Raw genomic sequence first — 18,214 nt, forward strand, 5'->3', positions numbered from 1 at the left:
GGTGGAACTGCTTCTCAGTCTGCAAAATGACTTGCCTTGATTAATTCAGACATCATCCATGGCCTTACAGACAACGCTGTGCCAGTACACACTCCAAAACCAGTGTGTTTGTGGTCTGCCAGTGGTAAATGCACGATGGGCATGTTGGGGTGTAACTAGAGACTCTCCCTCCAAAAGAGCCTAATAAAAATAACAAGGCAATCAGTGGTTACACTGAACTGTAGGCGAGGGCTCATCCGGGCAAACCCCCCGGGCATTTCCTCGTGGACATTTCTTTGTGCATGCTGTCTTTCCACCTCATATACAACACAGTCGAGACCCTCCCACAAGCCCTGAATCACAGCAAGGCAGAGAACCCAGACAGCAGCAAAGAGCCTTTTCCTCCTCCTTAGGACAGGTTAAGCTAACCTCATCCGAACGCCTCCTGCTCACCCACGACACTTCTGACCATTGGTCTTCAGCCACCATAGAGCTTTTACCTCTAACAACAGAAAGACAACTCACAGCTCAGCCAAACTCTTTGGAGAAGCAAGGTTTGGACAGACACACACGCACACACACAGAGCCAATATCTCCCACCAATCACAAAAGCCCTCTGGGACACTGATCACAGCACTGTGCAGGTCTCTGCTGAAGCCCACCGGGGAGCTGCTCACACCTGCAGAGCCTGAACGCCACGCAGACACCCAACACAGCCAGCACAGCATCCCTACGGTGCCCAGATGGGGCTGAGGGCCCCACCACATCTGTCTGCTGGCTGCTAAAGGAGCCAGCTCTGTTCAGAAGAGCCCTACTGGAACCAACACATCAGGCCCTAATTGTGGGGGACATTTCCTCAGATCAAGAAAATCGTGTCTGCACAAGCCAATGCTCCGCTGGTTTTCCTTAGACATAAAATTTACTTTATTTCTTTTCTTAAAAAGTTAAAAATACAGAGGGTTCAGAAACTGATTTTCTCCTTGCAGATGTTCAAACTGCAGCTTAAGGAGAAAATAATCCTTCACTGAAATGTTTCTCTTAATTTTTTATTTTATTTTTTCCAATCATCACCATCATTAGGACAGAGGTTGAGGAGCACTAACTCCACCACTAATTTGATGACGCAGTTTGATTCCAGATTCACATTTCCAGGTGCCAAGAGTCCAGAAAACAGTGCCATCTTCGTCTGAGATTTTCTATTGAACACAGCAGTGACTGTTGGCATCTTTGAAGCGTAATCGCATCTTAGGTCGGTATTTCTCAAGGTAAAGCAGCTGTTTGGAATTGAAAGCTCCCCTCCTTTTCCTAAAACAGACAGAACGAAGGCCAGTATCAATGGCAGAAGTACTGCTTCAATCACTGTTCTACACATATGGACTCAAATTCATTTATTTCAAAGCGTTTCTGTATCCACAAAGCAGCGTTTGGGCTGAGCTGTGCATCCACTGGCACTCCGAGGAAAGGAGCTGGACCAGCACAGGCAGTTCATCACCTACATGCCAATATTAAAATCAAAATCCCATTAGCAAGTTTCAGGATATTTTCTTGCATTGAGAGAGTTTATTTCCATCAGCAGTAGCAGTCACTGAGTACCACAAGGTCACCCTTTCCCTGCAGATACATGTGCTACTTCTATTAGCTAGGCAAGCTCGTGACAGCCAGATAGAAATATGTAAGAGATGCTCAGAAAAGAACTTCTCAATGTGAAGGGTACTGTATCTAGGAAGAGGAAAAAAAAGGAATTTAAGAAAGGGCAAAGTTCAGAAAAATCTGTTGACAGCAATATAGTTTACAAAGATAACCAAAGACCCTGGGAATCCATAAAGAGACAAATTGCTTTCTGGGCAAAGCTCATTCAACATCATCATACCCGCTGGGCTTCATTTCAAGATCCGATGTTATCAGCCAGCCAGCAGAGCTCTGTGGGCTCGTCCTTTACCAGGTTTGCTATTTTCCAGATAAGGTGGCTGCTGACATTTCCTGAGTGGATATTGCACTCATACACAACACCTGCAGGAGTGCCAGCACTCACCCGCCCGCTGGGAAAACCCTACAGCTCTGGGGCCCAAACCCAGCCCCATTTTTTGAGCAAGGAGCACTCAGTCCACGTCCAGCTCCAACCACGGTGCTTAAAATCCCAGCCCAGGCTTCCCCACAGCTTCATGAGCTTTGGAGTCTTAGTACAACGACTTAATGTATAAGCCAAGATTCAAAATAAAGAAAAAATAATAAAACAAAGGTGGGGGGATATCAATTCTAAACCTCATCCTCCAACAGACAGAAAGCCTCAGCAATCACATCAGTGCCATGTCTGTCACTGTTAGTTTATAGCAACAAGAAAACGAGTCAGGAATCAAACAAACTTTGTTGAAGATGCATATGGTTTGAGTACGACATACACTGAGCGTTTTGTTTGAGAAAAGCAAGTTTAACTTACTGCCTTATAAACTGAACTGCATCTTCGTACTTCATCCCACATTCTAGGAGAGCAAGTGCAACCAGGACAGGAGCCCTGCAGGAGAGATGGGTGCGTGAGGAATAACTGGAGAAACAACACGTGGGGCCCCACCAAACACACCACGTTTATCCATAAACACATAGCTTACACGTCTTCTCTTTGAATGTTATCTACAGAAAGACATTTGCCTGCTGAGCAGCTAACGTGGGACTTCTGTTAGCAGACAGCTCTGTTTGCAGTGTGCACACAAATCCACAGCTGCTCACGCGTTTGGGGCATGAAACAGTAATTCTAGGTTTTATGGTCTCCCATTTCACTATGACCTCATTTTCTCTTTGAAAGAGGAGCCTGCAGTATCTCTCGGATGCACTTTGCTCCTTACGACACTGCAGGTTTAGCTGTGCATGAGACAGATGCACGAAGCACTCAGCAGATGACTCCCAGAGATAAATCCTCAATATATGCTGCACACGTAGCTGGGTGTGCCAGCAGAAATAAAGTAAAGCTTCCTGCTTTGGGATCCTCATTTTGGGTGTCAGTTAAGAGCAAAGAGCCAGCTTCTCAAACACAGCGACTCACTCCTGGGTGGATTTCCCTGTGCTGAGCACATGCAGTTGCAGCAGGCACCCCGAAGGGAGAGAAGGATTAAGCAGCTGTTAGCAATGGGACAACTTGTACTCACAGCTAAACAACAAAGCAGCCCAGGAGAACACTCACTATCGCTGCCACCTCGTGCACACACAGATAGTGACCTGCTCTGCGAGGGGAACAACCTGAAGTCTCTGAAGTCACCTTAAAAACACAGACTGTCAACTTCCCACTGCTGCTGGGTACCGACCTTCCCAACCCTGCCACACAGTGAACAGCGACGCAGCACCCGCTCTCCTCGCGGAATTTGATTTTCAGCAGGTTCAGCCAGTCGTCCACTATCTCACTGGGGGGCGGCGCTCCATCGTCGAACGGCCAGTCCTGCAAGGAGACGAGACAGCAGTCACACACAGCACGAGCCCAGCAGCAAGGCCACGGGGACTCCGTGCCACAGCAGCGGCTCTGGGGGTATTCTCCTAGTTGGAAGTTTGCCACTCGAGATCGTTAACGTGCTGCTAATTGGACTTCTCCATAAAATTCCAATCAATCCCTACTTTAACATCCTCGGGGCGGAGAAGTTTTAGAAGAATAGCTGCCTTTGAAACCTCACCGTATTATCAGTGTGTGAAAATCAATAGGCATTTCAAATAAATATCTGAAAGATGAGAACTCTGAAGACTTCTGCCAGTGGTTGCATCAACCTTTTGTAGCACTATTTGTAGTACAGACTCTGTACAGAGGAGAAGGTCCCCCACAACCCCCCCCCCCAGCACCCACCAGCCAGGCTTACAGCTGCCCAGCCACTATCAAAGCAAAAAAACCCACCCAAACATTTCACAAGTAGAAAAAAAAAGAAGTGCTTAGAGAACGGCAGAGGCAACAGCTCAGCAGCACCTAAAATTTCAGCTCTGTCCTTCAAAGGAGCTGCCAACGCTGAGAGCACCTAGGCCGTGTTTAATGTCAACACAGCTGTGCTAAGCAGAGCTGTTCACGTGCTGCATCTCAAGACAAGCAGGACACCACGTGCCAGCATCTTCTCAGACACAGGAGGTGCTGTAAGAACAGCACTCCTAGGCACAGGGGGAAAGTAAGGCTTCAGAGTTGTTCAGCACTTTCAGGAGCAGACTGCAAGGCAATCTTACAGGAGAGGCTCATAACAGAGCTTCATAATACTCAAAGAACTCTTCAGATGGAACGGAAATGGCTCTGAAAGGAGCTCTCTTCTTCCTCATTGTCCAGAACCAAGCTTTTCATGTAGATCCTCAAGAACAGGTTAACACTGAGGCACGTTCTGAAGCCTGCGGGAACACGGAGAAACTGAACACGCACGAGGGAAGGTTTAAAAACGTGATGTTTTCCAGCTTGAAATGCACTTATTGCTACACTAATACCTCCTGAGGAGCAGACACAGCTGTGCAGTACCGAGCATCTCAGCCCAGGAGTACTGCACAGCAGCAATGAGGAGCTGCCAGGAGCAGCTCTGCCTCTTCGAGCTACAAAAACAGAAGCTTCAAGTTACTGAATTAACTTCATATGCAATTAATTCTGAAAGATACAGAGTCTGAGGAGCACTGCAAACTCCTTTATGAAGGAAGCGAGGAAATAAAAAAAAAAGCTGGGACATCACAGCAAAGCAAAAGGTCACAGAAACAAGAGAAGTAAATCTTGTTTGTCCCTATAAAAGGCTCTTAGGACAAGTTCCACTCCATCACACTGAGAGCAGTGTTATTTCATGCCTGGTGTCACCCACTGCCCCAGGAAGAGGTGTCCATGCAGCCACGGGATGGGGCACTGCCCACTGTGAGGTGCTTCCTTTTGAAACTGACTGCAGAGAACAGGGTTACATGTCACTAGTTCTGGGCTGAACTGAAACCCCTTCCTGCAGACCACATACAGGATGTGATCATTTTGCTTTTGTTTACGTGTTAATCCTCACACCCCCACACGTCTTGTGCTGCTCTGAATTAATGACAGCCCTGGTTTCTTCTCAGAGCATCGCCTCTGCAGTAGTAGCACAGCACCAACATCAAATTAGTGCTGAAGAGACGCTGCCCAGAATGAGAAACATGAATAATTCTGGGACCAGAGGAGTAACAGCAACCAAGTTTTGCAAGTTTTTCTCTGCTAATTATGAGTTCTGCCAGCAATCCTTTGAATTCCCGTCAGCCAGCACAGAAAACAAATTGCTAGGCTCCACGACCAAAACAATCATTAGTAACCAGGATGATGCACCAGGTTTGCACAAACAGAAAACCCAGCTCGTCTGTGCCACCGTGCAGCAGCTGGGAAGGGGGAGAGGCAGGAACGGGGTGCCTTCATCCACCCTCTGTCTGGAGCACCCTGCTCCTGGGTCTGCCAGCCCACAGTGACTGCCAGTATAGAATGGAGATCCCCGAGGGGCTGCAGCAGATTTAAGTGACAAAGATCCCTTTCCTCAAATGCTCCTAGAACAGGACGTGACCATGACACCAGTGGGAACCTTCCCAGCTCCAACAGCAGCCCCACAGCTGCTGGACAGGAGCCCCATCCCCGGAGCCCTCTGCGGGGGCAGTGCTGGGGTGCAGGAGCTGTGCTCCACGTGCAGACAGGCAGTGAAGGACTGGCAGGAGCACAACGAGACGTGCTCTAGATCCTGAAGATGAGCAGAACTATGGCAGCTAATGGTTGCTGCTCAGTAAGAACACTTCCAGGGGAAAAAAACAACCAAACTCCACCACCAAGCTTTTCTTGACATACCATTTCCACACTACCAAGGCCCTACACACAAACATATCCACACAGAAACCCCCAGGAACCAAACCCACCCCCACCTCCTGCCCCGTGGATGTAATCTGTCAACAAACACGTGTGTGACAGTACTACACCAAACACAGAGCCTCTGTCCTCTGGTTCCTCACTATGCCATCTGCCAGAGCATCTATCTGCTGCACCCCTGCTGCCAGCACACAGCACGACCAGGCTCCAGCACAGGCTTTGCTGCCATGCTCTCAGTTTCAGGGGTTCCACTGTGCTTCTGACCTCAATGGTTTTAAAGCAGGCTCTAAGCTCCCCCAGGCTGTGTTTCTAATCTCTTATTTTTATTTCATAGCTGCATTAGCTCTAAGCAGTGACGTGTTATTTTTTCAGCTGGTTGGTAATTCAGCGCTGTCTCTGAGCAGTGACAGCGCTCAGTTTTGGAGAAGCAGGCATTAATAGGAAGGAAAAGCAGGAGGTGGCTGTGTCCACAGCCAGCTAAACTCATCCCACACCGCAGAACACCACTGCAGGACAGTGAATTACTAACACAGCATCGTGACTGGGACCATCAGCACGACACGCAGCACACCTTCCCATCACCTCCTGCTGCACACAACACACGCCTGCTGGATTTACACTCTCCCTTTTCGCCTTCTGCAGCAGTGAAACACTCTGAAGAGCTGCGATGCACTGAGCGTGGGAAGGCAGACACGTGCAGGCACATGACAACGTGTGTGCTACTCCAAGAGAAAGGCTCTTCAAGAGAACTGTGCTCAGCAGAACTGGTGGAAACACCACTTCCAGTTTTTGAAAAGCTTCCTCAAAAAAAAAAAAACCCACAAAAATCAGCTTTCGGTTCAAAGCCAGCCAACAAGTTGGGTTTTGTCTTGTTTATCTCTCGAGAGCCACAACGCCCCGCTCGTTTCAGCACAGGCTCCAGAGCTGCCCAGGCACACAGCAAGGTGGGATTCACACTGGCTGAGCAGCCAAGGGCAGCAGGACGCCGGGGAACGGCCCTCGGGAGGAACACAGATCTCTGCTCTCCCGCAGGAACACAGACACTTAAGCCCCAGCTTAGGGCAGGGCTCTGCTGGCTTACACACCACACACTTAATCCTTCCATTCTCGGGCAACCCCAGGAGAATCACAGCTGGAGTGCCTGAACACACAGTGCTGCTGAAGCCCAGGGCAGCTCTGAAGTGAGCAGGAATGCTATTCCAGAGTACACCCACTGCAGCCTGATTTTTCCAACAACACAGGCACACGTGGCTGCCTGGAACTGGACTAAATGCACACTAGGACCTGGAGCCAAGAAACTTGACTGACCTGTATGTGGAGCTTCCAGCTTCTGCAGCTGTGCCAGGGTACACGTTTTTCTCCTAATGGAAAACCCTGAAAGTTTTCCTCCAATTGAGCCATCAAAAACAAAAAAAAGCAAAACATCAGGACACCCAACCAATAGGAGTACCTGCAGGTTACTGCAAGAAGGTTCGGTGCTTTTCTGTCCTCACAACAGCGTCACTCCAATAAAATAAATTGATTATATCCAACACCCTGTAACAATTCAGAAGTATTGCCTAAAAATACCACCTGTAAGCACAAAAAACCCTGCCCTGTACACTCAGCAGCAGCAGACAGCACAGTCACAGCACTGCACAACGCTCCCTGCGAGAGCAGCAGCTCAGGGCTGCGCGTGGAGGTGAGCAGGGAAGCACTCCCATCAGCACCCTGCTCCAGCTCCACAAACAGCAGCCTCTCAGTGTGCCAGCTGTGGTCTCACAGGGCAGCAGTCCAAATGTGTGACAGCAGGGAGTTTTACCTCCACCCCAAGAAGGCCAACAGTAAAGCCAAGTGCTGTATCAGGGGAAAAGAACTGAGCTGAACAGCGTGAAACACAAGGCTGAACACACCACAAGCTCTGTGAGCTCACATTGGATTAGTATCAACCCAGTCACTAAAATGCAACCCAAAATATCTCAGCAAACCCAGGAATAGACACTTTTATTCCAAATGAAGCTGTAGGAATGAATCAGCACGTACATTTCAGAGAGGCACAACAAGTACCTCAAAGCCAGCTCAGTGTGGTGCAGGGGATCATACAGCTTTTGGCCAACCCGAGACAGTCAGTTCTTCCCCACCCCTCACCTACAAGAGATTTTCAACCTTAGTTTTAAAAGGCAACTCACTAGAAATTGGATTCCTTCTTTCTCGATTGGAGCTTTATTATAAGTGGCATCACAGACTCGCACCAGAGTTGTTACTCCGTACTTCTTCAGCTCCTTTAAGAGGAAGGAAAAACAAATGAGAAACAGAAGAACAGCTACAAAACCAAACATTTTTGACCTACTCAGCAGTGCTACACACATGGATCCGAGGTGATGGCACAGCAAAGGAGTGAGGGCCACCTCGGACAGGAACAGCTGTGGCCTGCTGAAGGACAAGGGCTACAAGTGACGGGAAGAAGTGTGAAACACCTCAGAATATTCCTCTCCAGGGAAAAGTCAGGGTGAAAACAAAGAACACACGTAAGAACAAAATTAAAATAGCTGCTCATCCCTTCCACACAGCTCCTTTTCCTCTTTAAATGGAAGCCTGGGACTGCTGGCTTCAGCCAGCACTGACATTTTCAGGCAGGGAGGAGCTGAACACACACCACCACAACCCAGCTTCCTTGAAACATTCTGCAAGCTGCACACTGTGCCAGAAAAACAATCAGAACATAAAACAATAGCTGTTCCAGTTCACTCTGAAGGTCTGTACAGCAAGCAGAATTTCCTCTCGTGTTTGGACCGAGCCCCTGTAACTTTGAACAATCAGCAATAATCTCTGCTCCAGACACAAACCTCCTCGTGGAGGATGGCAACACAACAATACGACCACAACCACGTGGTATTCAGGCAAAGTTACCCACCAATACCTGCGTGCCTCATGCTGAGGAGCACGCCGCTGCAGTCAGACATCAGCACCCGATGGCAGCATCTCTTTGGAATGAAAGTGACCTACACATGCAAGGTAGAAGTCCTCCAGCTACAAAGGGCACAAAGATATGGCAGATTTGGAGCAACCCAGACTGTAGAAATATTCTGCTCCATTATTTTTCCCATGATAGCACCTCTTAATTTTCCAGACAGCTGAGTATTACATTTTGTATTATTATTGACTTTTGTGTCAGTAACGGTGTGATGTCCATCAAGAACTGCTGTCCCCACATTCAGCCCAGGCAGATGTCACCTTCCAGGGTGAAATTCTGGTACCTGAAGTATCTGACAACTCTGGGATTGGAAGGGATTGGAGAGAACACCCTATGAAACAAAACATCCGTGCAAGTGCTGCGTTGAATCCTATTTCAGGGACAAGAAAGATCATAAATCACTTATAATTCCATCAACTACTCCTTTACAAGCCAGAAGATCAGCAATACATTAGAGGCAATGTATTATTTAATGAAAAATAACGTTTAGAGTCACAGAACACACAGTCCTTTCCAAGCCTGGACAACAGCAATGGCAGAGCTGCAGGTTTGAGTTCCAAAAATGGAAGCAACTCCGATCTCTCCATTACTGATCCTTTTTTTTCCCCCAGATCCTGCATTCGTGTGAATTCACGTGGATACAAACTCTATACTAAGGAAGAAATGCCTGCAGGTAACGTAGAGCACAGCTTTGTGAGCACGAGGTGTGGATGCAGTGCTCCTGTGCTGGGAGGGAGGACGACGTGGGCTGAACACCTTACCTCAATGAACCTGCTGAGGGTCGCGTTGGTCGGGTTGTGAGTGATGAGGAAACGCATACCATCGTAGCTGATCTCCACGGGGGCTGGACGGTTCATAATGGCAAACAAAATGCGTGAGGGGCCAAAAAATTTGAAGAAAAAAAAAGAAAATTAAAAAAAAAAAATCAATAACCTCGGAAACGTTTCACAGCAGAAAACATTAAAAGACCACTAAGATGGCTGGGATCGATCAGAGCTTGTGTCAACGAGCTTGCTCCTTTAAGATCCTGCTTCTAGGAAAGCAGGTTTGCTTCAGAATCCGCTTGAATTCAACTTGGGCCTCGATTACTGCAGGTGGTATCCTTCAGACTCCACAACTCTGACTATGTGCAAGACTAGGCAGCCTGTTCTACATTTAGGCACTGGTGAGGCAAAAAAGTAAGGGCAGGTTTTCTCTCCACTTTGTCTTCTTGACGCTTAGTTTTGCTAGAGTCAGTAAAAGGAATACGTTTCCAATGTGCAGGAGATATCCCATATATTTGAGTGCGTTCACTGTGTCCGGAGTCCTCAAGGCAAAGTCAGTATGGCACACGAAGGCCCTGCGCTCACTTGGCAGCCAGGGCACTGTGCTGGGCCTGGCAGAAGTCTGCCCTGACGCTCAGAATCGCCATAAATGTGCGACGTATATTCCACCAGAACACCTGGGGAGAAGAAGAAGAGCACATGAGAGCACTGCCACAGCACCCAGCACTGCCACAGCACCCAGCACTGCCACAGCACCCAGCACTGCCACAGCACCCAGCACTGCCACAGCACCCAGCACTGCCACAGCTTCGGGTGGGGAGGAGCGGTGTAACGTCACCATTCCTTTGAGCACGGCACAGAGCAGCCATCCTTCCCCTTTGGAGGGTTCTGATCAAATGCAATTTCAGCCTTTGATCAAACGTTGCCCAAAGAGCCCCAAAAGTAAACAGTTCAGGAGGAGCCTCTGTGCATATGATGCTCATAAACATTTCATAAGAGAAAACAGCAGACCAACCCTAAACAAACAAACTGTACCTTTGAATCAAGCTTGCATCATTTGTAACTATTTATGAAAGCAAATATGACTAAAACTGCCCAGAAAAAAAACCCAAAAATATGTTGCCAGTGACTGCCTCCTTTAGCAAGCACGGTAATAATGAGCAGAAAGCAAACAGGAACAAACACTGTAAGCCATTACATTCAGAGCACTGGGAATGATAGGAAACAAAAACTGAGGATGTCCCAGGGCACGTGGCAAAGCAGAGCAGCAGAGATGCAGCCACGGAGGCAGAAGCAGCAGCTGCTGCCACTGATGGTCCCCAATCACTTCTATCACTGATGTGGTGACAGCTGCAGGTTGCTCCTTCCCAGCCCTCCGCTCCGTAGTGTTAGCACAGCATGTGCCAGGAAACACGCTGCAGCTTCGTTTTTGGAATGAGGAAAGGAAGGAGAGTGTGACTGCCACGTGTTTGAGCTGCTGCTGGCACAGCAGCTCCAACCTCGTACCGCCAGCCTGCCTGCAGCAGTGGATACACCCTCAGAATCTGTCATCCGAAAAGCAACCGAGGGCTCATTTAACACCAACAACTTTCAGATATTCTCAGTCCTACCCGTGTTCACAGCCCGGGGCGTTCAGGCAGCAGCTCCCAGTGTGAACGCAGAGGACTCAGAGCACAGCTGGTTTAACACCAGCGAGAAGAGCCACAACAGCACAGCTCTACCACAGCCTTTGGGGGAATGGAAACGGAGCGAACCGACACTGACCCTACCCGAGCCAGGGCTGCTGCAGCACAGCACGCTCTGCTGCATGGGTGAGCAAAAGCTCAGCTGTTTCAGAGCACTGAATGCAGCACAGCTCAGGAGGCACTGGCAGGAGCTCCGACTGCGACATCCCAGCAGGTTGAAGTTTAACTTCGGGCAGCAATGCTCCACGTCTCACTTCCTGCCTTTCGCAAGACGTCCCCTCCTGGATCTGGTGACGCTCTCTAGCAAACTGAAGTAGGTCAGTAATGTGTCACATCCACAGTCAGAACAAAGGAGCTGCATCACCTCCCGGGGGCACCACGCGTTTGTACTCAGAGAAAGAAAACAGCTTTGCAGTTTGTGCAGGAAAACTTTACCAAATGGCATCAGCTATTTCGGAACACCAAAACTCAAAGAAATAAACGGTGCAGTGATTCTTTGGCTTTACACTTCTCCTACAGACAGAAGCAACAGCTGAATGCACAGAGCTGCGCCCAGAAGTCACAGTGTGACTCGAGCAGAGGTCAGCGTGGCACACAGCAATGAGTGCAATTAGGAACGTGCCTGCAAGTTCCCACCCCGAACCTCCGGAGCACTCCGTGTTTTAATGAGACCCTCATTCCACAGCAGTCAAATTAAGGACAACAAAATTACCTTTTTCGCTGACACCAAGTCAAAAATCACCCGAAGAACAGCAATTATTTCCTTAAAGAACAGCTTTCAATGCCAAAAAAAAAAATGCATTAATTAGACTGCCAGAGGCAAGAACAAAGACTTATTGAATAACCTCCCCCAATCTCAAAGCAGTTCTTCTCCGAGTGACTCAAACACAAATTTCAGAGAGGAACCCTGGCATGGTTAAGCAGCACAGTGGCTGCAGGGTTAGGTCTCACCCCAGCTGGAAGAGTCCCTCTGAACATGTTTAACATCTGAGTCCCTACACCTGCACCTTCATCACACCTTTCTCACGGGTACCACCAAACCCCAGACCTCCTGAAGCTCAGCACTCAGCCACAGCCGTGGCACACCGGGAGCAGCCACGTGTGCCCATGCACTGCAGAGCACCATGCAAGAAAGTCTTTTTGATAGATACTGCAGTGCATCCCCCATCCAAATACACCCCCACGTCACCTGACGCATCCTGGGCAGCAGCCTGAAGCCTTACATTAAGGGAACAGTTCCAAAGCCAACTCCAGCAGGGTCACTTAAAGCACCATCAGCCGTCAGCAGACCGTGGCATGGGAGATGGGCACCTGCACCGGAGGACCAGAGGCTTACAGCGTTACAAAGCACACTGTCTCGAGGTGAAGAGCTATTGTACCGTGTTCAAATGAATCCTTTGGATGTTTTTCTCTGCAGCACCGATCGTTTTGGCAGAAGAGCCTCACCCAGCACTACCAGAGCTGTGCAGCGCAGATCAGCTGGCTGCAGTTACACTTCTCCTCCCTTGAGCAAATCAACAAGGGAATTTCAACACAATTACTTGAAAGGTGTTTTAGAAATGCTATTTGCCAAGCGATGGAGGACAGCCCTGTACCCTCAGCACACACGGGATGCCAGCAGCCCCAGCACACACTGCCCTGACCCCAGCGAGCAGCCGGACCCACCTGCCCAGCAGTGCCAGCACCACACCTTCCCCAGAGGCACACTATGAGAGTGTTTAATTAGCTAACAGCTCAGGAGTGATTAACAACGTAAAGCACTGTATTTAAGTCTTAAAAATGACTTCCAGAAGGATGAGTAGTTTATGCAGCACCCAATGCTATTTTTAAAACACATCCCTGCCTCCAGTGCCTTCCAACTGCAAACCACTCCACTGAAGTTCAGTAAGAAAGGTTGGGCTTCTAATTAGGAAATCCATGAAAACCCTGTGTCTAAACCTTCTGAACTCTCCGGGTAAATGCTGTCAGGTTTCTCCCTCCTCGTGTCAGCAATCTGCACTTCAAAGAGTACCATCGAAGTGATGACAATAAATAGCAACAAAGACCACCTACAACACAAAAAACAAGAACAGGTTTGCAGCCAATTAACCTTCAGCTTGTCATACCTGGAAAGTGAGACAGAACAGGGATGGAAACCAAAGAATGATGACGTGGCTGCTCCGACAGGGAGCAGGAGCACTGAGAATGGGGTCCAACAGCCCCAGCACGACCTGGGGAGGATGAGCACAGGCAGCAGCAGTTTGTGCATGTGAAAGGCAGCAGGGCTGGCAGTTAGTTCCTGGTGTCCTTCAACTTAATTACCAGCGAGTAACAATCCATCAAGATGCCTACGTGCACAGCCGGGTGGAGTGAGCTCTCACAGCCTCTGCACTTACACGTATGGGCAATGTGAGTTACAACCCAGGCACCGTGAGCTCCCACCACTCACGCTCAGCTCCACACACTGACAAAGCTTCAGAAAACCGAACGAGGCCAAATTGAGAGGGACATCCTTCAAAATACTACAAACACAAACAAATGTGATTAAAATGTAAGCAAGGGCCAGGCCCACTCACCACCTCTGCTTGTTTATTTACCCTAGTTAACTAATTGAGAAAGAACACTTAAATGGATTCCTGACTTGAAAGGCCTTGCATTCGAGATTGCCTTAAGTAAAAGCCAAGGCACCTATAACATCAGCCCCAGCAGCTGCCCTGCCCAGCAGCACAGCCACTCCTGGACCAGCAAGCAGCCTGCTCCTCTGTACTGCACACCGAGTGCAGGGAGACAGAGCTAACGAAAACCAAGGGACAGCACCAGGAATTCCTCACTCCTAAGGACGCAGTTGGAAGTGCTTCCTCCTCTGCACAGACAGCTCAACAGCTTGCAACAGCTGCAGCTCCCAGCCATGGCAAAACACAGGCATCTCCCAAAAGGTCACTGGGATCACCTTTCAAAATAACATGGAGCACAGGATGCAGCACGGAGCTGCTGCTTCATCGCTCCGCATCACAGCAACACCTGGCATGCTGAGGACCTGCACTCTGAAGCCGCCCTGTCCCTGCAAGTGGGGACTCACATTAGTGTTATGAGTAGGTAACTGCTGCTGAATTTCTTTCCCCTCTGCCAAACCTCCTTCTAGTGCTTACACATGTGAAATCAGCACCCAGAGTGCTGCCAGCACAGAGCTCAACCCCATGACATGTCCATTCTGAGCCCCACTCAGCCATCCCTCCCATCCTGCTTGGCACACTGCACTTCCTCCCCCCACACCGCCCCTCTGAGCAGCCCCCATCCCACCCGGACACTCTGAAGATTGGTTTCTTGACAGCACAACGTGCTTTCAATGCGAGACTCCACCGAGACCCCCACATTCACCGGCCTTCACACAGCAGAAGGGCACATTAGTGAGGCAGCACAGCTCCTCTCCTCACACACAGAGAGCTCCAGCAGCAGCACTCTTGGAGGAGGTCCCGGTGCTGGAGGAGCTGGCTCGGGCGGACACGTGCCCGCGGGTGAGGGCCGACGTGTGGCTGTGCCCTGCCCACCCACAGCTCCATCCCGGCCCCACTCTGCAGTGACTCATGCGTTTCCTCTGCTGCAGCACAGGCACAGCAGCAGCAGGCAGCAATCTGCCCCAGCAAGACTTCAAAAAACCAAAAAAAACCCCACTCAGTGTAGAAGTGACGCACCAGGAAACAGCAAGAACTGTCAAACACACCACGTCTACATGGACCTCAGCAGAAGGACTTCTCAAAGCAGAGCCCCAGGCTGCAGGACACCCCTTCCACGGCTTAAACAGCAGCTCTGACACTTGGGATTTTTTGGGCACCTCCCCCACCCACTACCTAGCCTAAAAAAAAAAAAATCTCCTAAGACATTTGAATATTATTTGCATAATGTATCCAGAAAGATTGTTCCTGAACGAGAAGTGAAAACCAGAAGTGCCCGCCCCATAAAAAGGAATTCAAGCTGATTGCTTTAACCTTCAAGTCATACAATCCCATTTAACCTGAAATACACAATCCAAAGTAACCTCAGACAGCACCCCACGATTACATGACACTACGCTCATCCCTAAAATTCAGCACGGTGAGCTCAGGTGCACCACCATGGGGGTCTGAAAGCAGGTCCCACCACAACAACGGCAGCAGAGGAAATATCCTCACGCTTTGGGATGAACAATCTTCAAAAGAAAAGAAAAAATAGCATTACCACGTCGAGCAGGACTTGAAAGAACTTCAAACCTCACAGCAGGAGGGGTGCGATCCTGCGAAGCTACAGAGCTGAGCTACGTGCACCTGAGTGCACTCCTGCGAGCTGGCCGTGCACCTCTGCAGGCAGTGACAGCAGAGCGGGCTGTGCTCCCGCAGCAGTTACGTTCAACTCACAGCTGAAACTTAAGCGGATGAGTTTCGCCGCTGTACACAAAGTTGCAATTGTTAAAAGCCAGGGCCCATTATTTCAAACTGCGCCGGACTACGAGAAGGAACTGTGTAGCACAGAAAGGAGGGGCAACAAAACAAAGGCACAGCTAAAAGTGACCTGAATACAGACGGCAGCTCGGCATCTCAAGTGTTAGCACAGAAAAGGGATCACGAGATCCAAGACTCCTTTCAGCCTTCACCATTTGCAAAGGACCTCGGGACATGCAGGAGTCACACAGCCGCCAGATCTGCCCTCTGTGGGCCCCACGCAGCTCTGACACTGCAGCCCAGCTGGGCCACGAGGGGCCAGCCCACACCTCAGCCCTGGGGTCTGTTTCTCAGCACTCAGAGCCACCCTACATCTCCAGGTCTTTCTTTAACAGGCAAACACGCTGCCTCGCTAACCCCAGCACCGCAGACGCTGCCGGCTCAGCGCGGCTGTACTGCTGACAAGTTTTCTCCAAAGACATTATCAGAGTTCACAATCTGTCCTGCTCACAACAGCTCCCCACTTGCTCTGAAGTGTCCCAGGAGCCAGCTTCAGCTGTGCATTGTCTCCCTGGAGCCAAGGGCAGGCAGGGCTCAGCCGGCTCCGGGCCAAGGCCGCCCAGCACCACGTTCCTCACGGGGCAAAGTGCGGTGTCACAGCTGCACCCACAGCTCAGCCCCACAGCGGTCACTGCACGCAGAGCCAGGTGTGTGTGTGCAGGTATCTGAGCCTGAGATCTGAGCTGAACCTACAAGTGTCACAATCAGAGCTACGCTCCCGTGCACACGCAGACACCGCCTCCTACTTGAACTCAGAGTAAGGCTGATCTTTTCTTTCCAATAATTGAGATCACTAAACCTAAGTACTTCTATACGTTGAGTCATAAGAAGATAGAGCTCTCAGGCTGCTGCCAGAGGCGGTTTTATCATTTTTTTTTCTCCTTTAAATACTAACTGCAGTTCTGAGTCAGAACCTGACTGGCTCATTTGGGGAGTTTCAAAGCCGGTTTCCATTTATACAGCAGCCTTTAAAAGCCAACTTTCTGCCTCCTCATGCTGCAAGCAATGAGCAGCACGCAGCTGCCCCAGGAGGACACAGCTCATGGACAACCACGCCAAGGAGCCATGGCCACCGCCCAGCAGGGGCCACCCCGTGCTGTCCCCTCTTGGTGACTCCCCCACACTGGCCATCTCCACCCTCCATGAGCATGTTTCCTCATCCCAGAGTGTGCCCCAAGCAGCAGACCCCCCAGGACAGCACTCCCTGCTTCAGAGCACCCCACGGTCGCCCTCACCACTCTCTGCAGCCCCTGCCCTATCCCCCCACCCGGCTCCCCGGGCCTCGCAGGGCTCTCCTTCTATTACACAAAAGGTCCTGCCCCCTGCCGAGCCCCAGGAAAGCCAGCACATCCCGGACACCCTTCCTTTCCAGCTCCACCCCCGGCCAGAAGAGAGCCCCCCCAGCACCGCTCCCACCTTTCCCCTCTCCCCCTCTTCCAACCCGGATCCCGGAAAATCTCCTCATCCTTTACACCCCACCTCCACACCAAGCACAGGGCAGCCCCTTCCGCCACAGTCCAGGGGCCTCCCACCACTCCCAAACAAATCCTCGTCCATCCGTGCATAAACACAACAATACACACAGACCCCCACACCCCCAAACACCCCTATCCCGTGCCAAGACCTTATTCACTAACCCTCCTCCCATCTTCCTGCTAACTGCTGTCCCACAGGCAGCGAGCACCCCTCCCAGCCCAGGTCGGGATACCCTCACCCAGACCCTACAAGTGAAGCAGGACCCCCCAGCACTCCCACAACAAGCGATATCCCCCCCGGCCCTACAGCCCTCGCAGAGCGGGGCACCGGGAGGGGACGCTGCAGAGGGCCGACCCTCCCCAGCCGGGACGCACATCTCACAGCCCGGCCCACCCCGCGGGCCCCACGCACCTCACGCGGTGGGGAGCCCCGGAAGCACCGCGAGGAGCGGCCGCACGGGGCGGTGGGACGGCCTGGGCCGGGCCGGGCCGGGCCGGGCCGCGCAACTCCGCGTGCACAGGAGGACCTCGGAACGACGAACTCCCCCCCCCAGGCCGGGCGGGGTCCCACAGCGCACAAAGGACGCTCCACGCGGCGCCCCGGGAGCCCCCCCCTCGGCCGAGGGCGCCCTGCACCCCCCGGCCCGGCCCGGCCCGGCCCGGCCCGGGGCAGGTCTCGGACCGCGCGCAGTCTTCCCCCTCCCCGGAGCCCCCCGGCCCCTCCCCGCCGCGGCCCTCACCCCCTCACCCCGGGCATTGAGCGCGGCGCCGTTCTTCCGAGCGGGCCCGGCGCCTCCCACACCGCGGGCCGGGGAACGCGAGGGGGCAGGAAGGGGCGGCCCGGAGCGGCGGGGCCCGTGACGGGGATGGACTGAGGCGCGATCCGCTCCGGTCCGACCGGCGGAGACAGCCGAGAGCCCGCGCGCCGCCACACGGCTCCCCGCGCACAGGCCGCTCCCCCCCCGCCCGCGCCCTGTGGTACGGCCCGCCCGGCGCTGATTGGCACGGCTCGCCGCACACCCACGGCCGACATTGGTACGGTCGGCCCCCTCTCCTCCCTCTCCCCCCCACCCTGGGCTCGGGAGCCGGGAGCGCTCACTCAGT

At 51.5% G+C, this 18,214-nt stretch overlaps 2 protein-coding genes across 4 annotated transcripts in view; both read right to left on the minus strand.

Annotated features, from left to right (window-relative positions):
- The window catches only part of FAM167B (family with sequence similarity 167 member B), a 120,923-nt gene that overhangs the window by 39,503 nt on the left and 63,206 nt on the right, over positions 1-18,214 (minus strand). The window lies entirely within an intron of this gene.
- On the minus strand, positions 856-18,060 carry PTP4A2 (protein tyrosine phosphatase 4A2). 3 transcript variants are annotated; one of them, XM_065744704.1, is made up of 7 exons: positions 17,859-18,060; positions 9,666-10,173; positions 9,494-9,576; positions 7,948-8,040; positions 3,276-3,406; positions 2,417-2,491; positions 856-1,284 (listed from the first exon to the last, which is right to left on the minus strand). In XM_065744704.1, the coding sequence occupies exons 2-7, from the start codon at positions 9,691-9,693 to the stop codon at positions 1,176-1,178; spliced, it is 519 nt and encodes a 172-aa protein (XP_065600776.1). In that variant the 5' UTR covers positions 9,694-10,173; positions 17,859-18,060; the 3' UTR covers positions 856-1,175. The 3 variants fall into 3 exon arrangements, with proteins under 3 accessions (XP_065600776.1, XP_065600777.1, XP_065600778.1); XM_065744705.1 differs by having other exon boundaries at positions 17,851-18,060; XM_065744706.1 differs by having other exon boundaries at positions 9,494-10,173; positions 17,859-18,059.

The sequence above is a fragment of the Cyrtonyx montezumae genome, unplaced genomic scaffold (assembly GCF_038088225.1).
Source record: "Cyrtonyx montezumae isolate F1298 unplaced genomic scaffold, pur_monq_1.0 scaffold_31, whole genome shotgun sequence".
Taxonomy (NCBI): Eukaryota; Metazoa; Chordata; class Aves; order Galliformes; family Odontophoridae; genus Cyrtonyx; species Cyrtonyx montezumae.

Coding starts and splice junctions, on each gene's coding strand:
- PTP4A2 (XM_065744704.1), bottom strand. CDS start 9,693: ATGTTTTCTGCTGTGAAACGTTTCCGAG. Junction 3,407..7,947: donor AAGAAGGAATCCAATTTCTA/GTGAGTTGCCTT, acceptor GTCTCCTTGCAG/GACTGGCCGTTCGACGATGG. Junction 2,492..3,275: donor TGTGTGGCAGGGTTGGGAAG/GTCGGTACCCAG, acceptor TCTCTCCTGCAG/GGCTCCTGTCCTGGTTGCAC.